The sequence below is a fragment of the Oryctolagus cuniculus genome, chromosome 3, assembly GCF_051225735.1.
Source record: "Oryctolagus cuniculus isolate XC-2025 breed Fujian yellow rabbit chromosome 3, ASM5122573v1, whole genome shotgun sequence".
Lineage (NCBI taxonomy): Eukaryota > Metazoa > Chordata > Mammalia > Lagomorpha > Leporidae > Oryctolagus > Oryctolagus cuniculus.
The window spans coordinates 57,416,964-57,443,894 of record NC_142869.1 but is presented as its reverse complement, the minus strand read 5'-3'; the positions used below and the strand labels follow the sequence as shown (position 1 = coordinate 57,443,894).

The window sequence follows — 26,931 nt, the reverse complement described above, 5'->3', positions numbered from 1 at the left end:
CGCATCTGCTGGTTCAACCCTTAGGTGGCCACAGAAGCTGGGGCTGGGCCAGGCCGAAGTCAGGACCCTGGAATATCATGCAGTACTCCCATGTGGGACATGGGGGTCCAAGAACTTGGTGCATCTTCTGCTGTTTTCCCAGGTGCATTAGCAGGGAGCTAAATCAGAAGTGGAGCAGCGGGGACTTGAACTGGTGCTCATATGGGATGCAGGTGTCATAGGCAGTGGCTTAACTTGGTGTGCTGCCTTATAGGCCCCTGGGTAAATTCACTTTTTCTCTTCTCTTCTCTTCTCTTCTCTTCTCTTCTCTTCTCTTCTCTTCTCTTCTCTTCTCTTCTCTTCTCTTCTCTTCTCTTCTCTTCTCTTCTCTTCTCTTCTCTTCTCTTCTCTTCTCTTCTCTTCTCTTCTTTCCTTTCTTTCCTTTCTTTCCTTTCTTTCCTTTCTTTCCTTTCTTTCCTTTCTTTCCTTTCTTTCCTTTCTTTCCTTTCTTTCCTTTCTTTCCTTTCTTTTCTTTCTTTTCTTTCTTTTCTTTTTTTTTTTTTTTTTTTTTTTTTTTTGACAGGCAGAGTGGATAGTGAGAGAGAGAGACAGAGAGAAAGGTCTTCCTTTTGCCATTGGTTTACCCTCCAATGGCCGCCACGGCTGGCGCATTGCGGCTGGCACACCATGCTCATCCGAAGGCAGGAGCCAGGTGCTTCTCCTGGTCTCCCATGGGGTGCAGGGTCTAAGCACTTGGGCCATCCTCCACTGCCTTCCCGGGCTACAGCAGAGAGCTGGCCTGGAAGAGGGGCAACCGGGACAGAATCTGGCGCCCCGACTAGGACTAGAACCCGGTGTGCTGGTGCCGCTAGGTGGAGGATTAGCCTATTGAGCTGCGGCGCTGGCCTAAATTTTCTTTCTTAAGCCAACCAGATTGTGGTAGTTTGAAACTAATATTTGTATATATAGTGTTTTGAGAGAATGACGTCGTAACACTGATATCTGTTACTGAATAAAAGGATTGGAGTATTTGTTTCCAAGTTGGCAAGGCATGGTTTTTCTTTAATAATATTAAGGAAACACTTTTTTCCTAGGTTATATTAATTTCTTATTGCAGCTGAGCTATATTATCACAAATTAATGACTTAAAACTTAAATTTTCTGTTACATTTCTGTAGGTCAGAAGTCTGTAGTGTCTCAATAGACTGAACTGTAGGCATTGGCAGGGCCCCATTCATTTTGCAGTCTCTAGGGGAGAATCTTTTTTACTTTATGTGTGTGTCCATGTGCATGGCCTTTTCTAACTTCTAGAGGTTGCCTGCATTCCTTGTTTCAGAGCAAGCAATGTCCAGTCAGTCTTTTTATTTCACTCATTTAAGGATCCTTATGATATATTTTGGACTCACTCAGTTAATCTGGGATATTCTTATTTTTAATCAGTGACAGACTAGTCATGGGATATAAGGAGTTGCCAGTTATGGTGTAGATATGTAATATCATTTAAAACAGTATTAAATACTTATTATTTCACAAGAACTAAGTAATCCAAATGTTAAAGCTATTCCTTATTCCTTTAGGAATTTGCTTCCATATATATATAATGCTGTATTATTTCCCTGCTGTCATTGTGAGAAATTACCATTTAGTGGCTTAAAACAAATTTCTTCTCCTTTCTAGAAGTCAAAAGTCAAAAATCAGTTTCACTGGACTAAAGTTAAAGTGTTGATAGGCTTGGTTCCTTCTCTAGGCTCGAGGGAGAAATCAGTTACTTATTTTTTTTTAGCTGTATTTATCCATTAGTTTGTGACTCTATTATGCCTCTGTTTTCAAGATGTTGTCATTTTAGTCTCTGTTTCCATCATCACATCCCCTTCTTTCTGTAGTAAAAGTACTTTTGCCTCTCTCTTACTAAGATATTTTTTATTTTCAGGGCACACTTAGACCATCTCTACATCTCAAAGTTGGGTAGTCACACCTATCATTTAAGGTGGTGCACAGGTTTCAGGGATTAGGATGTGGTCATTTAGAGGGCTGTTAAGTTAACCAACCATATATGATCATATTGTAAAGTCTTTAAGTTTTCAATTTTTCTATATTTCTCTTACAGTAATTAAAGATACTATATTTATCACCTTCTTCCACCCATAATCTAAATATAATATATATACTTTATTCTTTTGTCAGGATTTGTATTATGAGACTGTGAAAACTGTTTAATGCTGAACCAATTAGTATTTTGTGTTTTATCCTTGTAAAACTCTTGATTTTCCAGTAGTTAATAATTGTCATTATTTTTTTTTCATTAGTATAATTTTTTGTGTGCTATTTGCTGCTTTTATTCCAAGCAGACATTCTGTTGCTATGATACATATCTATTTTAGAATTCTCAAACAGTTTCAAACACGTTTTTCTTTGTTTTAAGCTGAGAATTACTCTATCTTGGCTGTTTTCTGTTTGGTTATCACAACTGTCATCCTAGGATTTGCCTCAGCAAGTGTCTAACATTGTGCTTTTTCCTCCCTAGTTTCACATGTCTTCATTTTAGTGAAAAAAATATTTGAATATCTTTCTTAGAAAACTTGTATGGGAAGTTACTTTTTTTTTTTTTTTTTTTTTTTGACAGGCAGATTTAGACAGACAGAGAGAAAGGTCTTCCTTCCGTTGGTTCACCCCCCAAATGGTCTCTACGGCCGGCGTGCTGTGCCGATCTGAAGCCAGGAGCCAGGCACCTCCCCCTGGTCTCCCATGCGGGTGCAGGGCCCAAGCACTTGGGCCATCCTCCACTGCACTCCTAGGCCATAGCAGAGAGCTAGACTGGAAGAGGAGCAACCAGGACAGAACCGGCGCCCCAACCGGGACTAGAACCTGGAGTGCTGGTGCCGCAGGTGGAGGATTAGCCAAGTGAGCCGGACGCCGGCTGGGAAGTTAAAATTTAAGACCTCATGGTAGAAATGTCTTTTTTTCTGTCTTTATACTTGACTGATAGTTTGCCTGAGTATCCTGTTTTAGGCTGGAATTTTGAAGGCTTGATTTCATTGTCTTACAACTTCCATTGTTCCGTGGAAATCTTCTGTGGTGATGATTCCTAAGAATTAGTATGTGACCTTTTTTCGAAAAAAATATATCAGGGTTGTCATTCTCAATTTCACAAATGTGCCTTTATGTGGGACATTTTCATTTGTTTTGTTGGGGACTTGGTTGATCCTTAATCAAGACACATTCTTCAGTTCTGGAAACTTCCCTGTATTTGTTTGATAATTGCTTTCCATTGCTTTTTCTGTTTCATCTTCCTGGAATTCCTTTTGTTTGTATGTTGGATCACTGAGAGATGTCTGATCCTCTGCTTAATCTTTCTTACATTGTCATTCATATCTGTTCTTTCTGGGAAATTTTCTCAATGAATAATTTTTAATTTTGTCTTCCATTTAAATTTCCAAGAACTTTTTTGTTCTTTTTCATTTTTCGAAGAAAAGATTTATTGATTTGAAAGGTAGAGAGAGGGACTCATCTACTTGTTCGTTCCCTAAATGGCTTCAACCCCTGCAGCCAGGAGCCTGATCTCCATCTGGATCTCTAATATGGGTGGTGGGGGCACCAGTACTTGGATTGAATTCTGTTCTGTTTTCAGGTGCATTTGCAGGCAGCTGGATAGGAAGTAGAGCAGCTGGAACTCTTAACTTGTTATGCTAGTGTCACAAACCATGGTTTAACCCACTGTGCCACAATGCCAGCCTGTTTTTTGATCTGTGAATGTACTTAGGAATGCAGTGTTTCGTTCTTTTGTAAGTCAGTTGTCTAAGCAGTACAGTTTATAATAGTCTTTTTAAAATGTTGGCTCTTACTGTTTGTTCCTTTCAAATTACTATTTTTTCTGTTCCTCCTCCTCTTTCTGTCGTGTTGGTTAATATATGTTTGTTGAGTGAAGCTTTAAAAAGCTACTTGGAATCTGTGTGTTGTAGGGTTCCACCTTGGCTGGGGGTTAGAGGTGGAGGATTAGAGAAGAGAAGCTGTTTTATCTTTTAGTTTCTTTGTTTTTTGTTTTTGACAGGCAGAGTTAGACAGTGAGAGAGAGAGACAGAGAGAAAGGTCTTCCTTCCGTTGGCTCACCCCCCAAGTGGCTGCTACAGCCGGTGCGCTGTGCCGATCAGAAGCCAGGAGCCAGTTGCTTCCTCCTGGTCTCCCATGCGGGTGCAGGGCCCAAGCACCTGGGCCATCCTCCACTGCACTCCCGGGCCACAGCAGAGAGCTGGCCTGGAAGAGGAGCAACCAGGACAGAATCCGGCGCCCCAACCGGGACTAGAACCCGGGGTGCTGGTGCCGCAGGCGGAGGATTAGCCTAGTGAGCCGTGGTGCCGGCCTGCTGTTTTATCTTTTACTGGACTTCATTGTAAGGTGATTGGACAGTAAGTTTTTTTTTTTTTTTTTTTTTTTTTTTTTTTGTCAGGAGAATCTAATTTCAGCACACGTAACTTTTTCCTTTTTAAAGATTTATTTATTCATTTGAAAGTCAGAGTTACACAGAGAGAGGAGAGGCAGAGAGAGAGGTCTTCCATCTGATGGTTCACTCCCTAATTAGCTGTAACAATCGGAGCTGCACCAATCCGAAGCCAGCAGCCAGGAGCTTCTTCCGTGTCTCCCACGCAGGTGCAGGGGCCAGGACTTGGGCCATCCTCCACTGCTTTCCCAGGCCATAGCAGAGAGCTGGATTGAAAGTGGAGCAGCCAGGTCTCGAACTCGTGGCCATATGGGATGCTGGCGCTTCAGGCCAGGCGTTAACCCACTGCGCCACAGCGCTGGCCCCCTCTTTTTAAGTTTTTCCAAGGAAGAATCTTTCAGTATCCAGCCTTAACTAAGTGCTAGTGTTCAAGTATAGACGAGGAGAAGCTTCCTCGGTGTGCAGATTTTCATTTCTTCCTTCTACTTGTTCTCTACTGTTTTTGGATTCATTGACTCTTGAGCCATTCAGATTCCTTTTTTTTTTTTTTTTTTTTTTTGGTTTTTACATTTATTTATTCATGTGAGATGTAGAGTTGCAGACAGAGAGAAGGAGAGATAAAAAGGTCTTCCATCCACTGGTTCACTCCTCAAAAGACCACAACAGCCAGAGCTGGACCAATCTGAAGCGAGGAGCTTCTTCCGGGTCTCCCACATGGGTGCAGGGGCCCAAGCACTTGAGCCATCTTCTACTGCTTTCCCAGGCCACAAGCAGAGAGCTGGGTCGGAAGAGGAGCAGCCAGGGCTAGAACTGGTAGCCATATGGGATGTTGGTGCCACAGGTGAGGATTAATCCACTGCACCACAGTGCCTGCCCCAGGTTCCTTTCCTTTTTTTTTTTTTTTTTTTTTTTTTGAGATTTATTTATTATTTGGAAGTCAGTGTCATACAGAGAGAGAAGGAGAGGCAGAGAGAGAGAGAGAGAGGGAGGTCCTCCATTTGCCGGTTCATTCCCCCACTGGCTGCAATGTCTGGAGCTGAGCCAATCTGAAGCCAGGAGCCACTGTCTTCTTCTGGGTCCCCCACATGTGTACAGGGACCCAAGGACCTGGGCCATCCTCCACTGCCTTCCCAGGCCATAGCAGAAAGCTGGATCGGAAGTGGAGCAGCTGGGACTCGAACCAGTGCCTATATGGGATGCTGGCACTGCAGGCAGCGGCAGCCTTACCCACTGTGCCACACTGCCATTCTCTCCTTTTCTTAAGAGACAAAGTTTCTGGTCCCTTAGAGGTGGCGAGGGAGAGTGGCAGTTACTTGTATCCTGAGAATCAGGAGGGGGCTAGTATTTCATCCCTTACTATATACTCTGTAAACTATTTTCCTTTTATAAAAACTATTATTTTTCTATTTAATTTTTAAAGGATTGATTTATTTGAAAGGCAGAGCATCAGAGAGAGAGAGAGGGAGAAACAGAAAGAGATCCATCTGCTGCTTCATTCTCCAAATGGCCACAACAACCAGGGCTTGTCCGTGTAGAAGCTAGAAGCCACAAACTCTGTTTGGTCTCCCACATGGGAGGTAGGGATGCAAGAACTTGGGCCTTCTTCCACTGCCTTCCGAGGTGCATTAGCAAGGAACTGAATCAGAAGTGGAGGAGCTAGGAGTCCAGTCAGCACTCTGATATTGGATGCCAGAGTGCAAGTGGTGGCTTATCCACCATACCACAATGCTGGCCCTAAAACTAGCTGTTCTTTTCCTTTTCCTTTTCTTTTCTTCTATTCTTAAGATTTTTATTTACTTATTTTAGAGAGTTAGAGAAAGGGAGAGACAGAAAAGTCTTCCATCAGCTGGTTCACTCCCTAATTAGCTGCACTGGCCAGAGCTGAGCTGATCCAAAGCCAGGAGCTGCTTCTTGTCTCCCACATGGGTGTAGGGGCCCAAGGACTTGGGCCATCTTCTGCTTTCCCAGACAAATTAATAGAGAGCTGGATTGGAAGAGGAGCCTTCAGGACATGAATTGGTACCCATATGGGATACCAGTGCCACGGGCAGTCTTAGCTCACTGTGCCACAGTGCTGGCCCCTAGTTTTTCTTTATTTCAGTCAGTTTTCTATGCCTTATTGGATGTTGTATTCATTATTCCTCATTATTTAAGTGTGTCAGGTTGCAAAGTCTGAAGAAAGACCTCCCAGATAATTGTCCTCAACTTTAGATACTAGCCACAAGTTTAGGGTCCCCAGTGCCACCCTTCAGTTTATTTATTTTTTAAAGATTTTTATTTATTTATTTGAGAGGTAGAGTTACAGACAGTGAGAGTGAAGACAGAGAGAAAGGTCTTCCTTCCATTGGTCACTCCCCAAATGGCAGCAATGGCTGGAGCTGCGCCTATCGGAAGCCAGAAGCCAGGTGTCTCTTCCTGGTCTCCCATGCGGGTGCAGGGGCCCAGACACTTGGGCCATCTTCTACTGCTTTCCCAGGCCACAGCAGAGAGCTGGGTTGGAAGAGGAGCAGCTGGGACTAGAACTGGCACTCATATGGGATGCCAGTGCTGCAGGTGAAGGATTAACTTACTGTGCCACGGTCCTGGTCCCCATCCTTCAGTTTAGATTAGCTGACTGTAAATTTGGGGCTTTCCAAGACTACTATAAAGTTTGATAATTTTCTAGAAAGACTTACAGAACCCACTGGAAGTACAATCCCAGTTATTACAATTTTAACATCAAAAGGATACATATTAGAACTAGCCAAAGGAAAAGACAAATGGGACAAAGTATGAGAGGGGTCCACGTACAAAGTTTTCGTTCTATTATTGAAGGAAATATTATCCTTCCAGTATTGATGATGTAGAATTTTTTTTTTTTTTTTTTTTTTTTTTGACAGGCAGAGTTAGCCAGTGAGAGAGAGACAGAGAGAAAGGTCTTCCTTCCGTTGGTTCACCCCCGCAAAATGGCCGCCACGGCCGGTGTGAAGCCAGGTGCCAGGTGCTTCCTCCTGGTCTCCCATGTGGGTGCAGGGCCCAAGCACTTGGGCCATCCCCCACTGCACTCCTGGGCCACAGCAGAGAGCTGGCCTGGAAGAGGGGCAACCGGGACAGAATATGGCGCCCCAACCAGGACTAGAACTTGGGGTGTCGGCGCCGCAGGTGGAGGATTAGCCTAGTGAGCCGTGGCGCCGGCCAATTTTTTTGTTTTTAAAATATTTATTTATTTATTTGAAAGTCAGAGTTACCCAGAGAGAGAAGGAGAGGCAGAAAGAGAGAAAAAGGTCTTCTGTCTGCTCATTCACTCCGCAAATGGCTGCAACAGCCAGAGCTGGGCTGATCCAAAGCCAGGAGCTTCTTCTGGGTCTTCCATGCGGGTGCAGGGGCCAGAGGACTTGGTCCATCTTCTGCTTTCCTAAACCACAGCAGAGAGCAAGATCGGAAGTGGAGCAGCTGGGTCTCGAACTGGCGCCCATATGGGATGCCGGCATTGCAGGCGGCAGCTTTTACTGCTGGCTCTGATGATGTAGAATATTACCAGGTAGAGAGGTTCACTGGGGCTTCTGTGTTCGGAGTTTTTTTCTGTGTCTGGAATTTCATTGTGCAGATATGATTGATTATTGATTGTGTGACTGGATTCCATCTGTAGTCCTCTTCTTTTCCCTAGAGGCTGGATGATCGTTCAGAAACTCCAGCTTTTTTATCACTAAGTTGATTTTTCTGGAATTCTCAACCTCCACCATCACTCACTTGATTAGCATAAAGTGTGCAGTCTAATCTGAGGGGCTGTCCTGAATATGAAAGATAACTTACTGCTGGGGAAATTGCCAGGGTTTAGAGGTTACTTTCCAGAAACCAAAGACCAATACCTAGTATTGGACTGAGGCCATATTCTTGATCATTAGGTGTGCTATTTTGTTTTATGGTAAGAAAGTAACATAACACTGTTAAGAACCTCTTTTTGCCAAGTTTCATTTGCCATATATATGTTTCAAATGTGCTGTTCCCTTTTTTACCTCCTTTTGTTTTTATATAAGTTAGTGGTCTGTTTTGATTAAATTCTGTGCTTTAGTTGAAGACATTTTCATAAAGAGTAATTAGGTCTTTGCCCTCTACTTTAATCTAACAAAGAATGTTTGAATAGTGATTTACCAAGGGAGACACGTTACAGTTCAATTTGATGTGGTTTGATAGGCACGTTTTATTTTCATCTTATAAAGCATAGTGTGTGGGTACCCAAAGTCTGATTGAAAGGAAGTAAAATCAGTGGAGCAATTAAAGATTAACTAGGTAGGGGGCAATTATGCTGAAGTTATGTAAATAGTTTTATATTATGTGTAAGTAATTATGTTTTTCAGAGTAGTTGACAGGGTAAAAGTTGAATTGCTTATTCGTTCCAGATTTAATTTTGATTCGTTTGATTTTTAAAGGTTATATAGTGGTTGTCCCAGTTTGAACCTTCATTTAATTTCTTGCTTGAAGGTTATTACTTGATGTAGCATAAATAAATTGTACCTTCGTAATCATAATACAGAACATCAAAATTTGAATTGGTTTCAGATTCCATTTACTATCTTTGGCTTGTCTTTATAACAAGAACAAACTTTATTTAAGGGCTTTATTTTGGATTTATTTTATTTATTTGAAAGGAAGAGATACAGAAAGGGAGAGAGAGATCTTCCATTTGCTGGTTCACTTCCCAAATGACTGCGGTTGCCAGGGCTGGGCCAGGCCGAAGCCAGGAGTTTTTTCCTGGTCTCTCACATAGGTGCACTTGGGTTACCTTCTGCCGTTTTTCCAGGCACATTAGCAGGGAGCTGGATTGGAAATGGAGCAACTGTGACTTGAACCAGTGCTCATGGAGTGCCAGCATTACAGGCAGCAGCATACCTGCTATGCCATAGTGCTGGCCCCAAGGGTATCTTTTTTTTTTTTTTTTTTTTTTGTAAGTGTGTATTTTTGTTTATTTCCTGAAGTGAGAGGTGAAAAATAAGCAGATATTTTTAAAACATGCTTATGACACTTGTCAATATGGGTGTTTCATTTTAAATTATCTTTATTTTGGAAATATGCTATGCCTATTAAATGTATCTGTGCTGATGAGCAAAGAGAATAATTGTTTCTTGGTGTGTATTTAGTTTAGCATTACTTTATATTGTCTTTTTTTAATTAAACTTGAACTCAGTTTTTTTGTTCCCCAAGAAACCTTTTATTAAAGGAGTATAAATTTCATAAGAAAACTTTAGGAATATAGTGATTCTTCCCACCATACCTGCCCTCCCACCCCTACTCCCACCCTGTCTCCTGCTCCCTCACTCCCTCCCTCTCCCATTCCCAGTCCCATTTTCCAATAAGATTCCTTTTCAATTAACTTTATACAGAGAAGATCAACTCTATACTAAGTAAAGATTTCAACAATTTGCATAGACACACACACACACAAACTGTTTGATAACAAGTTTTATTTATTTGACAGGTAGAGTTATAGACAGTGAGAGAGAGAGAGAGAGAGAGAAAGGTCTTCCTTCTGTTGGTTCACTCCCCAAATGGCCGCTACGGCCGGAGCTGCGCCGATCTGAAGCCAGGAGCCAGGTGCTTCTTTCCACTCTCCGATGCGGGTGCAGTGGCCCAAGCACTTGGGCCATCCTCCACTGCCCTCCCGGGCCACGGCAGAGAGCTGGACTGGAAGAGGAGCAACCGAGACTAGCACCCAGTGCCCATATGGGATGCTGGCGCCGCAGGTGGAGGATTAACCAAGTGAGCCACAGCACTGGCCCCGCGAACAAGTTTTATAGTTAATTCACATAATACAACTCATTGAGGACAGAGGTCCTGCATGGGAGGTAAGGGCACAGTGACTCTTGTTGTTAATTTAACAACTAACACTCTTATGTGTGACATCAGTGATAAACTGAAGCTCAGTTTTGAAAGTCTGATAATTCTATAAGACAGTCATTTAATATGTTGGGATTCCATTCTTTTCTCTAGAGTTAGTAATTGTTGCGTATCTTCATTTGCTTGATTGCTTTTGTAAGGAACATTTGAAGATTGGCTTCTCAAACTTTCAGTCTGGTAAATTGTATTTTAGGTTGGTTATTTGATTCCTATTTGAATGTAAACAGAAGTAGTTTTCTAGTAGGGTTCTAGATTAAACAGTGTTCTAGTTTAAAAACAGTAGACCACTTTGTGTCTCTCCTTCCCTGTGGCTTCACTTTTCCACAGTTTCAGTTACCCATAGTCAACCAAGGTGCAACATTATTAAATGGAAAATTCCAGAGATAAATAATTTGGAAATTCTAAATTGTGTTGCTCTGAACGGTGTGGTGGAGTCTCCCACTGTCCCTGCTCGAATCTCTCCCAACAGTCATCTGCTTGTCCGTTGTATTCACTCTGTATATGCTACCCATCCATTAGGCGCTTAGAAGCCATTTTGGCCATAAGGTCTACTGTTGTGGTTTCATGTTGCTTGTGTTCAAGTAATCTTTATTATAGTTAACAATGGCCCTAAAGCACAAGAGTAGTGATGCTGGCAATTTGGATATGCCAAAAGGATGTGGAGAAAAAGTACTTCCATTACATGAAAAGTGAAACTTTTCAACTTAATAAGGGAAGAATAAAATTGTATGCTGAGGTTGCCTATATTCACTCTAGGGCAAGAATGAATCTTCTGTTAAATTGTGAAGAAGGGAAAAGAAATTTGTGTTAGTTTTGTTGTCACACCTCAAACCACAAAAAATGTTACAGCGACAGTGCATTTGTTTTTAAAGATTTATTTGTTTATTTATTTGAGAATCAGAGTTACAGAGAAGGAGAAGCAGAAGAAGAGAGAGGGAGGGAGGGAGAGAGAGAGAGAAAGAGAGATGTCTTCCATCCACTAGTTCACTCCCCAAATGGCTGCAATGGCTGGTGTGGGCCAGGCTGAAGGCAGGAGCCAGGAGGTTCATCTGAGTCTCCCATGTGAGTCCAAGGGCCCCAAGGACTTGTGCCATCTTTTGCTGCTTTCCCAGGCATATTAAAAGGGAGGTGGATCGGAGTTGGAGCAGCTGGGTCTCGAACTGGTGCCCATGTGGGATGCCGGCACTGTAGGTGTGGCTTTACCTGCCACAGCCCCAGCCCCTCAACAGTGGATTTTTAAGTGCTAAATTTGTGGTGCCGTACTATCTGTGGTTTTAGGCAATCAATGGGAGTCCTGGAATGTATCCTTCACAGATAAAGGAGGGGCTGCTCTAGGTTCTTTGATAAACCTAGTGGACCTGAGGTGATCCGAAACATATCTTTCCTGAGGGAATAGTTAGGTTAGTAGGTTAATTTAGATTAGCTCTGGTTTCTAATCTTGAGTACAGACAAGTCTAGTGACTGGAGATAAATATATATAATATATATAATATAAATAAATATACATATTTATATATATTTATATATATGCATATATAAAAGTTTTTTTGAAGAAGATTTTTTGAAATCCTTAGGTGACCATATTTTTCTCTTCAGTCAGGATCACATTGTTGTATTGTAATTTTTACTTGGCAATTTTAACCTTTTTTTTTTTTTTTTTTTCAAATTTTTGACAGGCAGAGTGGACAGTGAGAGAGAGACAGAGAGAAAGGTCTTCCTTTGCCGTTGGTTCACCCTCCAATGGCTGCCGCGGCCGGCGTGCTGCAGCCGGCGCAAGGTGCTGATCCCATGGCAGGAGCCAGGTGCTTCTCTTGGTTTCCCATGGGGTGCAGGGCCCAAGGACTTGGGCCATCCTCCACTGCACTCCCAGGCCACAGCAGAGAACTGGCCTGGAAGAGGGGCAACCGGGACAGAATCTGGCACCCCAACTGGGACTAGAACCCGGTGTGCCGGTGCCGCAAGGTGGAGGATTAGCCTATTGAGCCATGGCGCTGACCGGCAATTTTAACTTTTGATCCTGTTTAGCTTTGTTTTGATGTTGTTGGGAGGAAAGAGATGAACATCATTTCTGGAAATCTTGTAGGCTTGCCTCTATGCTTGTATTTGTGCTGTTGATGTCAAATATAATTGTATCAGAGTCCTCATTTATATCATTGTAAAGTTATATACTGTTAACACGGTCAACCTTTGTGAATTTTTGTCTTATATACTCTCATATTTGATTCTTAGAGTAACAGGTAAGTTTTTATGTTAAAGATTTATTAGATATAATTAGATATAATAACTAAGGAGAAGTAACACTGAATCCTGTAAACATTCTCTCTCACTTCATCTCCAGCTATTATGCCTTGCATTCTTCATACACAAAATGAAAATGGTAGTGTCTGTTTTACTGAATTTTACAGAATTTACAGCTCTGTTAAACATAAATACATGTAAAGTACCTAAATTAGCATCTTGTATAATACCATAAGTTTTCAACACATGCCAGCAGTCATCATCATTAATGTTATCTTTGTTTTTATTGTTCTGTTGTTATATTTGGGAAGTGAGGCTCAATAATGTGCTCTAATTTTGACAGCAGTTAATAGAATTCCAACATTAACAAATTACAAAATTTATTATTGGGGCAGCACTGTGGCACAGTGGGTTAAGGTGCTGTCTGCAGTGCCGGGATCCCATATGGGTGCTATTCCACTTTCCATCCACTTCCATCTAGCTTCCTGCTATTGTGCCTGGGAACACAGCAGAGTATGCCCAAATGGCCCCTGCACCCAAATGGGAGACCTGGATGAAGCTCCTGGCTCCTAGCTTCAGCCTGGCCCAGCCCTGGCCATTGCAACCATTTGGGGAGTGAACCAGTAGATGCATGATATCTCTCTCTTTCCCTCTCTCTCTGTAATTCTGACTTTCAAATAAATAAAATTTTTTAAACATTTTAAATTCTTTTTTTTAAGAAAATTTGTGTATAGCATTAGTCTTTTCTTTTAAAAATTATTTATGTATTTGAGAGGTAGTGTTATAGACAGACGAAGAGATAGAGAGAAAGGCCTTCCATCTGCTGGTTCACTCCCCAAATGGCCATCACAGCCTGGAGCTGGGCCGATTGGAAGCCAGGAGTCAGCAGCTTCCTCTGGGCTTCCCCAGAGGGTGCAGGAACTCAAGCAGTTGGGCCATCCTCCTCTTATTTTCCCAGGGCACAAGCAAGAGAGCTGGTTTGGAAGAGGAGCAGCTGGGACACTTAACAGGTGCTCATATCAGATGCTAGCGCCTCAGGTGGAGGCCTAGCCTACTACACCAGATCACACTGGCTCCAATAAGTAAATCTTAGAAAATAATTATTCTCTTTCTACTATATGATGCTGTCTGTGGTGGTAAATGGTTCAGGGCTAGCAATATTACCTTTCTGTCATCCAGATCAATCCAGTTCTGGGTGCCTCCTAACATAATACTTGTTACCTTCCAAAAAAGCAACATATGGTGCTGCATTTCCCCCTGTTTTATGTTAAAGATGTGATTATTGTGATTCAGTAGCAGTTGGAATGTAAGGAAATAGAATAAAATAATCTCCCCAAATAGATTTTTGGGGACCATTGGGACAGTTTTGTTTGGCTGTTTGTTTTAAAATTTACTTTGACCTTTTATGTATTATGAAAATGTTGGGTAATTTGACTTTCTGGTTCTTCTTTGTGATTGATTAATAATGTGTCATTGTATCTGGCCGTTTAGTATAACTTGTTTGTTAAACCTCTTTATGGCTCTCAGGAAATCATTTTCTATTCATAAATAGGAAATTAAAACTCAGTTGGCAGCCTTTTTTGCACCTCAGCTTTGGATTTGAATAGTGGCTTTTTTATTCATTTCCTAATAGGTTTTGTTCCTGTGAATTCTTCTGAACTTATAAGGAGGTTTTTGACATAAGATCAGTATTAGCAACATATGTGTTTTATGAGGGTAAAATGTGGTTAAGTTGTAAATGGGAAATTTTGAGTTGGATGAGGTCATAAAGATTTCCTTGCTAGATGATCTCTTACAGTTTTTGCCACGGTTCCATGCATTATAAATCTCCCATTAGGATAATATAGTATATAGCTTTTTATAAAAACTTTACCATAATAGCTTTTTCCTTTTATCTGTAGAGAATCATTTTTATTTCTTAAGAACATACTTTCAGAAACCCATTTTAACATAAACACTTTGGAATGATTTAGTGTGATTTTCAAGTCTGTTGGGAATTCAGGATAAATGACAAGGCAGTACATGTATACTGTATTTAGAATGTATTGAGCAAGTAGATAGCAGAAAATCAGTAAAAGTGGAATGTGAATCTTCTGCATGACCCTGGAGAATAGTGGTTCTCTACTTGGGTTTTATGACCCTCTTTACAGTCTTTAGAATTTGAAAACCAAAGAACTTTTGTTTATGTGTATTTTAGCTATTAATATTTATTGTATTACAAATGAAAGCTGGGGACTCAAGGCCACCTTGCACACAGGTTGTGAAAGTCCCCGTGATAGTTGCTAGTCTCTGAGGAATCTAACTTCAGTCACCAGTAACACCACTGGTGTCTCATTGAGCCATTTTCACAGTTACAGAATTCATACTGTTCACTAACATGTAAATGAATGTCAGTGAAGATAATACTATTGCCATGCCATAAATGAGAAATAGTTTTTTTTTTTTTAAACTAAAGATACTTAAACTGGATTTCAAGATCATCCATCTCAAAATTCTGGCAGAAAAATTATGAAATTTTTTCTGTGAATTTGATGAATTTATCCTTGAACTAGCTTTTCCCAGGTATGCAAGAACATCTTGCTCCCTTGAAGAAGGGAAACCATTGAAATTTTGTTTTCTTTTGGTTTGACATACAGGTTTCTTATGGTGAAAGTGCTGTGTGTGCACTCATGCTTCTGTGTTGATGGTGTTTTTCAGACTAGTATTTATTAGGATTCAGCTTTGAACTTGGGATCTATCTGTGACTGCTCCTGGGCCTGTAGTGCAGTCAGTATCTCACAGTCAATTTGTTGTCTTCAGTATTAAGCATGAGGAATATGTAACTGTTTGGTAGTGGGCTGGAATGGCCAGTGTACCAGAGGTTATTGAACCATTGGGTAAGATAGATAGATGTATGTTGTTACACAGGCACATACTCTAACTTTTTAAAGATAATGGTAGATCCTCATATTATCGCCTCAAAAAGAAAAATTAAAATGAAATCTTAAAGTCTATGTTAATTCATTTAAAAAAAAACTTGTTTCAAATAATAACTTTTTTAAAGTGAAAACTATTTGTAAAAAAAGGGTTTTTCTAAATGACGTTTTATGCTTTTCACATCTGTTTAATATCTGCTTGATAAAATAGCAGCTGAGTTCTCATGAATCTGCTTCTGCATTCAACCTGAGTCTTTTGAGTCATGTCAGAGGAAGAGTCCACTGTACATTCATTAGAGAGCAAGAGTGAAAAATGAGGGGCCGATGCTGTGGCATAGCAGGTAAAGCAGCCCTGGCTTCCCATATGGGTGCCAGCTTGAGTCTTGGCTGCTCCACTTCCAGTTCTTTGCTATGGCCTGGGAAAGCAGTGGAAGATGGCTCAAGTGCTTGGCCCTTCCACCCACATGGGAGACCTGGATGAAGCCCTTTGCTCCTGGCTTTGGACTGGTCCAACTTCAGCCGTTGTGGCCATCTGGGGCATGAACCAACGAATGGAAAATCTCCTCTCTCTCTCCCTCTCTGTAACTCTGCCTTTCTTTCTTTTTTTTCTTTTTTTGCCAGGCAGAGTTAGACAGTGAGAGAGAAAGAGACAGAGAGAGAGAGAGAGAGAGAGGGAGAGGTCTTCTATCCGCTGGTTCGCTTCTCAATTGGCCACAACGGCCAGAACTGCGCCGACCTGAAGCCAGGAGCCAGGAGCTTCTTCCGAGTCACCCACGGGGGTGTGGGGACCCAAGGAATTGGGCCATCTTCCACTGCTTTCCCAGGCCATAGCATAGAGCTGAATGGGAAGTGGAGCAGCTGGGATTCAAACCAGTGCCCATATGGGATGCCGGCACTGCAGGCGCCGGGTTCACCAGCTACGCCAAGTTGCGGGCCCCAATAAATAAATCTTTAAAAAAGGACAAATGGACTATACATAATTATGAAATTTTTTTTAAGATTTATTTTACTTGAAAGGTAGAGTTAGAGAGAGAGAAGGAGGGAGGGAGGGAGGGAGATCTTCCATCAGCTGACTCACTTGCCAAATGGCTGCAATGTCTGGGGCTGGGCCAGGCTTAAGCCAACCAGGAGCCAGGAGTCTCATTTGGGTTTCTTACATTGGTGTCTGAGGCTCAAGTAATGCTTTCTCAGGTGCATTAGCAGGGAGCTTGATTGGGAGTAGGATAGCCAGGACTCAAACCAGTGCCCATATAGGATGCTAGCATGGTGATGCCACAGTACTGGCCACATAAAATAATTTTGATTTGGCTGAATTCATCAGTGGGTCTTGGGAATCAGATTTGTGGACCATTCTTAAGTACTTGTGCTAAAGTAAATATAAATGTTAACTAAGTTGCTGTTTAATAAGAGCTCAGGCTTTGGATTCTGAAGATCTGGACTGGAATTCCAACTTCCATTCTGGTTGATTTTTAATATATTCCTGCTTCCTAATTTGTTAAATGGAGCCTACCTTATAGGTTTGTTAGAAATAAAAATACAAATGTAAAGAATAGTATAATAATCAGCACATAGTAAAATGCTGCTACCTCTTATCATTTCAAAATTTTAATGCTGTTAGGTCACTGTTGCTCAGAATTTTCTGTTGGTTGGGAACCTCACTTGAGGAGAAGCCAAATCCTTTACAGTGGCTTACAAGATTAGTCCTCCTGATCTCTACTCTCATGTTGGCTCTTACTTGAGATCTCTCACTGTGTGAAGAGTGGCCTTCTTAGTATTCATCCAATACCGGTCATTTCCTTTTTAAGACCTTGGCACTTTGTCATCTCCATCTCATATTTAGTTTTGGAGTCACCGACATGTTTTGTTTCCCATCTCTTTCAGTCTTTCCCATTAAAGGCACTTTTTGTGAATTTTCATTTAACCCTTCTACATTATTATTATTATTATTATTATTATTATTATTATTATTTTCTCAATAGGACTTTGCTTTCCTCTACACTAGTTATTTACTTATTTATCTCTCCTGCTCCAGAAATTAGGCTTATTAAGCATGAGTGTTTCATTTTGACTGACTTTTTTACTATTATATCCTTTTTTTTCTATAATATCCTATTAAGTCTTCAATACCTAGAATGATGCTTGGTACATATTAGTGCTGAATAAATGAATAATTGAACAAATGAATCATTACTGCCACAAAAAAAGAAGGAAAAACAGTCTCTATTCCTCAGAAATGAATGGTCTTAATTGAATAGCACCTGTGAGAAAAACACAACCATGTAAACTGTTTAGCATAGCACATTTTACACAAAGAAGTACTCACTACTTGGCAGTGCCACTGAAGGATAAAAAGCACTAGTATAAGGCATTTTAGATAGAATGATCTGAATAAAAGAAAGCTGCATTCACATCTTAGGAAGCAGTGTGTATTGCTTAGGGTGTACTGGAAAAATGAGGTTGGAACCATATTAAGGTAGCTAAGGCATTTGGGTTTTGGTCTGTATATAATGAGGAGTTTCTGAATATTTTTAAGGCAGAGGTGCTGTGATGAAAGTGGTGGGTTTGGAAGTTGAAACCAACAGAAATTCTTGAGGTTGATTGGGAGAGTCCTTCTGATACAGTTAGTCAGAAATTAACAAAGTATGTAACAAATTTATAATGTAAAATAAAATCAACATTTATAAAATCATAAACTTCCCAATTTTTATGACTCATTATTTGGTTATGAAATTATCATTTGATCACAGTTGTATATTTTGAGCTATTTAATTGTCAACTTTTAATACACTTTTTAATTTAAAACTAAGATCTTTGACTTAAACCAAGTATTTATATTGGTAATTAACTTACTAAATATACTAATATAGGACAGAGTATGTTTAGTCCAGCAAATATTGGTCAGCCACGAAAGACAACATTGTCTCCTGCCCAGTTGGATCCTTTTTATACTCAAGGAGATTCTCTGACTTCAGAAGATCACCTCGATGACACTTGGGTGACTGTGTTTGGGTAAGGTTGTTGAATCATTTACCTTTTTTAAAAAATACCTCCACCTCAATATTTGAGAATAAATATTATCATTTAGAAAAAATAAAGGAATTTACACAGCAGAAACCTACCACTTATATTGTACAGATGTGAATAGTTTGGTGCATTTGCTTTTTGTGTTATTTGTCCATCAATCCAACTTTCTGTTAATGGATTTCATAGTAAGTTGTAGGTATTAGTACATAACACCCTGATACTTCAACATGTGTATTATTACCCAGGCTTTGCTATTTGTGTGTAGTATTTATTTTATTTTATTTTTTAAAGATTTATTTTATTTATTTGAAAGACAGAGTTACAGAGAGACATAGAAACAGAGAGAGGTCTTCCATCTGATGGTTCACTCCCCAGTTGGTGGTCTTGCGCTGTGGCTCACTTGGTTAATCCTCCGCCTGCGGCACCGGCATCCCACATGGGCGCCGGATTCTAGTCCCGGTTGCTCCTCTTCCAGTCCAGCTCTCTGCTGTGGTCCAGGAGTGCAGTGGAGGATGGCCCAAGTGCTTGGGCCCCTGCATCCGCATGGGAGACCAGGAGGAAGCACCTGGCTCTTGGCTTCAGATTGGTGTAGTGCCAGCTGTAGTGGCCACTTGGCGGGTGAACCAACGGAAGGAAGACCTTTCTCTCTGTCTCTCTCTCATTGTCTAACTCTATTTGTCCAATAAATAAATAAATAAATATAAAATAACAACAACTGCCCAATTGGCTGCAACGGCTGGAGCTGCGCTGTTCTGAAACCAGGAGCCAGGAGCTTCTTCAGAGTCACCCACATGGGTACAGGGGCCCAAGGACTTGGGCCATCTTCTACTGCTATCCCAGGCCACAGCAGAAAGCTGGATCGGAAAAGGAGCAGCCGGTACTAGAACCGGCGCCCCTATGGGATGCCAGCTCCTCAGGCCAAGGCTTTAACCCCCTGTGACACAGCGCCGGCCTCGGGAATGAAACTTTCTAACCAAATATCATGTATTATTAGAAACAAAGGATTATAGTTCCAGATGCATTTTGAATAGCTGTTTGTGGCCAAAAAAGTACTTTAAAACACTATAGAGACAATATTATGTAATCTTTTTATTTTACAGATGAGGAAACTGAGGTATAAACAAGTTATTTGTTCAGAAGTTCATATCTAGTTAATAACTAGATTAAAAACTCAGGTCTTCTGACTTTTCAAACTAATACTGGTGTGGTTTATTTATTTTTGGAATAAAAATATAAAAAGAACACTTAGATTCATTGAAGGAAGAATAACACACAGTTAATATTTTGTGCATTTTATGTATTCAAAATGTAAAAATTCAAATGTATACATAAAAACTGTGGAAAAAAATATTCTACTCTACTTTAGTCCTCAGCTATATTTTTTTTCTTTAGGGCATGATTGCCACTTGTTTTTTGTGTATTTTTGGTCTTGGAGCCCGTATGGGATACCGGTGTTTCAGGCAGAAGTCTTCACCAGAATGCCAACCCCTTTTTTAATATGTAAGATATACATTCTGCCACTTCCTTTTTTTTTTTTTTTTTTTTTTTTTGCTATTTTCATGTTTTAGTAAACCTTTATGTGAGCTTAATTTTGAGAACTGAAGCATTCTTTAAGAATGAAACATTTCATTTTATTTGTAGGGAAATACTTATATAAATACATTATATACATTGCTTTTAAATAAAGTCAGAGTTACATAGAGAGAGAGAGGTCTTCCATTTGCTGGTTCAGTCCCTAATTGGCCGCATTGGCTGGAGCTGCGCTGATCTGAAGCTGGGAGTCAGGAACTTCCTTGGGGTCTTCCCACGTGGGTGCAGGGGCCCAAGGACTTGGGCCATTTTCTGCTTTCCCTGGCCATAGCAGAGAGCTGGACTGGAAGTGGAGTAGCCAGGACTCAAACTGGCGCCCACATGGGATTCCTGCACTGAATCTGTGATTCTACCTGCTATGCCACAGTGCTGGCGCCTCCGTTATTTTTTTTTTAAACCTCTGCTTTTTAGACATTTTGCCTCATTTACATTGTTATTTGGAAAAATAACATATTTGTAGTTACATAAGCATAATTGAATTCTTGTTCTGAATGCAGCAAATATCCATATAGATTGTATTTAGTGTTTAGTGTGTTTGCTTTTTAAAAAAATTTTTTTTTGAAAGAGTTACAGAAAGAGGGGAGACAAAACTTGATCTTCCATCCTTCCATCCACTAGTTCATTCCCCTAATTGGCTGCAATGGCCAGGGCAGGACCAGGCCAAAACCAGGAGTCAGGAGCTTCATCTGGGTCTCCCATGTGAGTGCAAGCAAGACTATCCTCCGTGGGCCATCCTCTGCTGCTTTACCAGGTTCATTAGCTGGGAGCTGTATCAGAAATGGAGCAGCCAGGACTAAAAACTGGATGTGCGCATCACAGGAAGTGGCTAAATGTGTTGTGCTACCATTGCCAGCCCCAGTTATTTATTTTTATGACTGAATTTTTTGCTTAGTTTTCTAACCTGAGCCCTAGATTAACTGAAGTCAGTGACCAAAGAACCTCTAGATACATCTTTCTTGACTGTTGACAGCTATTAATGTTTGTAAATTGTTCAGACTTTATTGTTTGGACTGTAAAAGTAATCATATCTTCTGAAATATTCAAGTCATGAAAACATAAGGAAGAAAGTAAAAATCTTAGAATTTTCCCATACAAATATATGGCTATTAAAATTTTGGTAACCATCCCTTCAGATGATTCTGTATCATTGATATTGGTGCTGAATTTAATTTTTTTTCAGTGATAAAGTTCAGAATTTTTAGATACTGCTTAATGCAGAATGTTATGACTCTATAACCTATAATTCCTTTTTAATAACCATAGAATACCTAAATGTAAACATGCTGTAAAATATGTACAGAACTATTTGAAGAACGTTTCAAATTCTTTTTGAAGAACTATGATAATAGTAGTGAGGGGAGTTTTTAGAGGTCTCAAAAGTAGAACCTGGAGCTGGAGAACATCTTGAGTCAAGACTAACACAATTGCTTTTGAGTGATTGGTAGCATTTGGCCATAAAGAAGAAAATTGGTTAATCAATCAGGAATCTCCCATTAATTTTCTGGACAGTTGGATGAATTTATCTAAACACATATTAGAATGTTAATTTGCATTCCTGTTCACAGTGGCAGTTGACTGGTTTGTTTGGACAATTCTTTTTTTTCTTTTTCAGATTTCCTCAAGCATCTGCTTCCTATATATTATTACAGTTTGCTCAATATGGAAATATCTTAAAACATGTGGTAAGGCTTACACTTTTTCAATTCAAGATGAATTCAGTATGAATTGAAGGAAACCGCTTCTGAATTTTGTCTGTTTTTTCTAAACTTAAAAAAATTTAGAGATTTGATACAATGGGTCCTTCTGGTCTGGAAGGCTGAAAATTACATCATGCTTATTAATAAGGGATAATGACAAGATAAGGAAGAAGATTGAGAGTTTTGGGATTCACTTCCCACTTCTAAATAGTTTATGGATTCTTATTTTTTTTTTTAAGATTTTGCTAATTTATTTGAGAGTTAGAGTTACAGACAGTGAGAGGGAGAGGCAGAGAGAAAGGTCTTCCATTCCCTGGTTCACTCCCCAGATGGTTGGAACAACTGGAGCTGAGCCGATCTGAAGCCAGAGCCAGAAGCTTCTGGTCTCCCACGTGGGTGCAGGGGCCCAAGGACTTGGGCCATCTTCTATTGCTTTCCCAGGCCATAGCGGAGACCTGGATTGAAAGAGGGACAGTCAGTACTCGAACTGGCGCCCAAATGGAATGCTGGCATTGGAGGCCAGAGGATTAACCTACCGTGCCACAGCGCCTGACCCTATAGACTCTTTAAAATGATGAATTATATCAAATATTACTGTGTTTAATCTGAACTTGTTTTTTAAAATAAATTAATCACTTGAGTGAGGGAGAGAGGGAAAGAGGAAGATAAATCTCCCATTTGATGATTTACTCCCTAGATGTCTGCAACAGGGCTGTGCCAAGGCTAAAGCCAGGAGCCAGAACTCAACCTACAATTTCCACATGGATGACTGGAACCCACTTGAGTCATCACCACTGCCTTCTGGGGTCTGCATTAGCAAGAAGCTTGAGTCAGGAGCCTGAGATGGACATCAAAACCAGGCATCCAGTGTGGGATGTGAACATCCTAATTGGTGTCTTGACCACTAGACTAACTGCCAACCCTGATCTTATGTTATTGGGGATAAAGGAACAGGAAGAAGTGCCTGAGTTTGAGTTTTTAGGACCTTGTATATTTAAAAAAAATAATTACTTAATTAGATTACTTAGTACAAGTTATAAGTAATTTTTTTTTGATTACTAGGAATTGACTTAGTTAACTGCTATACAAAATCAGATTAGTGACTATAATTTTAAAAAATTTATAGGAAGTATTGATATACCCTTTTAATTAGAAACAATTATCTTTGGAGAGTTATTTTGGTATCAGAGAATATTGCCATATGTTTTTTATTTTAGAGCATTGAGAGCTACGTAGAAATTATTGAAACTATTCCATAGGATTTTTGCTCAACCCTAGTGTACAACTTTGTACAGGGCATCAAATAAAAAATGGAAATGTAATTTTATTTTTACGTTTCTATTTTCCAGTCGGGTTCACTAGGTATACATTTTTTATGTTTGTATTTTAAGAGACCACTTCATTTCTTGCAGATGTCTAACACAGGAAATTGGATGCATATTCATTATCAATCTAAACTGCAGGCCCGGAAAGCCTTAAGCAAAGATGGGAGAATTTTTGGAGAATCCATCATGATTGGTGTGAAGCCATGTATAGACAAAGTAAGTTATTGGTGATGTAAGCCAAATAGCTTTATTTATGTGAAGAACACAAGACTAAGTATTGACATTGATGGTTTATATCACTTGGCTTCATTGTGCCTTTTCTTTTTTCTTTGTAGTTGGTGATGACATTTAAAGTAATCTTTCTGATAGCCAGATATTTATGTAACATTTATTTATTTTTTGAAAGGCAGAGAGACAGAGAAGAGAAGAGGAGAGAGAGAGAGAGAGAGAGATTTTCCATCCATTGGTTCACTGCTCAGATGGGTTTTTGTTAGTCTTTTTTATTTAAAATGTTTGAAAATTAGATATACTTAATAAAGAATGAGTACAATTTTTTTTAAGGATTTATTTGTTTACTTAAAAGAGTTATACAGAGAGAGAAGGAGAGGCAGAGAGAGGGAGAGAGGTCTTCCATCCACTGGTTCACTCCTCAGATGGCCGCGATAGCCGGAGCTACACTGATCTGAAGCCAGGAGCCAGGAACTTCTTCAGGTCTCCCACGTGGGTGCAGGGGCTGAAGGACTTGGGCCGTCTTACTGCTTTCCCAGGCCATAGCAGAGAGCTGGATTGGAAGTGGAGCAGCTGGGACCTGGCTCCCATATGTGATGCCGGCACTGCAAGTGGCGGCTTTACCTGCTACGTTACAGCGCCGGTCCCATAATGAGTACAATTTAATCTTTTCTTTGTGGCTTGTAAAGATCATTGTGAACATTCTTTATGTAAATAATGGGAAATGGTTCTATGTTGATAACTGGTATATACCCAATGAACATAGCAGAGATGGTTGCTGTTCTTAAAATTTGTTGTCACTGTTGGTTGTATTATTATCCATGGTACATCAGATGTTTGCAGAGGCTAGGGGATAAAATTTTCTTGCTAAGTTGGATGTATTTTTGTAAATTATGTATTACACTTATAAACAAGGAATTGTTTGTTTCCACAGAGCGTTATGGAAAACAGTGACAGATACGCCTTGTCATCCCCATCTTTAGCCTTTACACCACCAATCAAAACCTTAGGTACACCAACACAGCCTGGGAGTACTCCCAGAATTTCTACCATGAGACCTCTTGCTACAGCATATAAAGCTTCTACTAGTGATTATCAGGTATTTTAAGCATTGTGTGAAAAAGTTGTACCTTATGCAAACTGTTGAAATCTTTACTAAGTATATACTAAGTATATACTGTATATAAAGATAATTAAAAATGAATCTTAATGAAGAATGAGATGGGAGAGGGAGTAGGAGATGGGATGGTATGCAGGTGGGAGGGTGGTTTGGGGGGAAAAAAACTGCTGTAATCCAAAAGTTAGACTTTTGAAATTTATAGTTATTAAATAAAAGATAAAAAAAAAGGAAAAAGTTGTATTTTAAATGTGGAGTATATAGCATTTGTAACTTTTTCACTGGATTGGTCTGTATGCTATTAACAGTGGAAGTGGTTGCCTTGATGAAACCTTTAAACTTCTCAAATTTCTTATTTTAAAGTTAGAATCTTGGCCATTGAAGAGTTATCTTGAATTAAAAATAATCATCATTTCTTCACACACTTGATCTTAGCCAAAAGGCCGAGAAGTGATAAAAAAATCATTTCTTAAATATTTTGAAAGTTACAGTTTTTTCTTAGTTGTATATTCATATATATAGAATGTTTGTGGTTTACATCTCAGGCATTAAAACTATTAAATTGATGAGTAAATCTGATGGTATCATCATAGGTGGTGGTAGCTTTGGTTATTGAAAGTGATCAGCTCCCATTATTCAGAGAGAAAAAAATTTTAATTTAAGAAAATGTAAAGAAGCTGATTATATTCCTTGAAGAATGGTAGAACTATGTGATTCAGTATTTATTGTCTCTTACTGAATATTAGCCTCGGGTTTAGAACTTAATCAGTTTCTGACACAGAACCTGAAACATAGTACATAAAGCACCTGGTGCTTTAAGTATGATCGGTAGTATTAGTTCAGTTTTTTATTTCCCTTGTGATTTGGAGACTGTTCTGGACATTTTTTTTTCTTTTTTTTTTTACGGATATTTTAAAGTCCCCATTTGCTTACAGCTTTTGTTATATTTGTTAGATATCTAACTTAAGTAGCAGATGCTTTGTCAAAGGAATACGATTTATGATTTGTACTACTCTTTTCTCTCTCTCTCTCTCTCTTTTTTTTTTTTTTTTTTTTTTAACATTTATTTGAAAGAGTGTCAGAGAGAGAGAGGGAAAGTCAGAGAAGAGAGGTACTCCATCTACTGCTCTGCTCCCCGAATGGCTTCAACAGCTAGATCTGGTCCAGGTCAAAGCCAGGAGTTAGGAGCTCCATCCTGTCCTCCCACATGGGTAGTATGGACCCAAGTATCTGGGCCATCTTCTGTTGCCTTCCCAGGTGCATCAGCAAGAAGCTGGATTGGAAGTTGAGCAGGTGGGACTTGAACTGGTACCAACCAGCTGTGCCACTGTGTCGACCCCCTAATTTTGCTATTCTTGAAAGCATAACATTGTTTTTAAGAATAGACAATTGAATGCTATAAATACATTTTAATATTTCTCTTTTTATTTAGCCATTAACTCTAGAATTGACTAGGACAGTGAAGAAATCATCAACTAACAGTTTTTTTGTGTGTATGTGTGTTTTTTTGATAGGTTATTTCTGACAGACAGACGCCAAAAAAAGATGAAAGTCTTGTATCCAAAGCAATGGAGTACATGTTCGGCTGGTAGTATAATAAGAACTAAGAAATCAGCTACTGAAGAGGAGGCTGCTACATTAAAACAGAGTTAGCAGAGTACTGCCAGTTTTCTTCGGTTAGTTATATAACCACTCTTGGCAGTATTGGATATCTATCTCATACTTCTTTTAGAAGCTTTTTTTTTTTTTAAAGGATAAGGCTATTTGTAGCTTGCACTCTAAAAGCTGCTCGAGACATTTTGAAGAAAACTAAAAATCCGTATAAATAGGATTTTGTGCTTTCTGTGATAGTGCATGCTTAAGCAAAGAAACTCTGCATTGATCACTGAAAATTAAATAATTAAACTTGTCATGAGGTCTCTTAGTCTTCTGAGAAGGTGGAGTGAATTTCATGAAGGGAAACTGCAGCTGTTTCTCCCAAGACACAAAGATTACAATTAGAGATTTGAATTATGGTCTTTTAATTTAGATCGTATTTAATATTTTAATTATCTTTGTATATGTCCTGTCATGGATTGTCATTTTTCAGTATCCTGAAGCTGTAACATTCTTTTAAAAACTCTACTACTAAAATTTCTTGATAATAAACTTTGTCAATGATGTGTTTTGAACATTTTTTTGAAGGAGTGATTTGTTATTTAACAAAAGTGTTAAATGTTAGTTGAAATAGAGAAAATACATCATGAACCTCCATATATTTGTAATCTAGTTTCTGTTAAGCTTTGTAGTACTTGATGCTTGTCTCTTATTTTAAGTCACATCTCAGATGTGATACCATTTTACTTTAGATAGTTGAGAATATATCAAAGTATTTCTATACATAATTATAATGTATCTCATCTAGCAGATTTAGTAACATATTAATATCTAGTATCCAATTCATTTGGTCAAATCATAGTCTGAACTAGGGCCCCACAATATAATTTGTTGTTTTGTTTCTTAAATGTTT

General features: G+C 39.5%; 1 protein-coding gene across 3 annotated transcripts in view; it reads left to right on the top strand.

Annotated features, from left to right (window-relative positions):
• Positions 1-26,593, top strand: part of NUP35 (nucleoporin 35) — a 44,920-nt gene extending 18,327 nt beyond the window's left edge. Inside the window, exons 5-10 of one of the 3 annotated variants that reach the window (XR_016231484.1) lie at positions 18,309-18,450; positions 19,858-19,965; positions 21,668-21,737; positions 23,165-23,293; positions 24,240-24,404; positions 25,937-26,593. Coding sequence is in view for 2 of the 3 variants with exons in the window: in XM_002712326.5 (XP_002712372.1) it covers positions 18,309-18,450; positions 21,668-21,737; positions 23,165-23,293; positions 24,240-24,404; positions 25,937-26,014 (584 nt within the window). In the remaining variant the exon portion in view is untranslated. Of the gene's footprint in view, positions 1-9,869; positions 11,079-18,308; positions 18,451-19,857; positions 19,966-21,667; positions 21,738-23,164; positions 23,294-24,239; positions 24,405-25,936 lie in introns of those variants that run through there. The other 2 variants (XM_002712326.5, XM_089329035.1) reach the window with 2 other exon arrangements.
• The last annotated feature ends 338 nt before the right edge of the window (positions 26,594-26,931 follow it).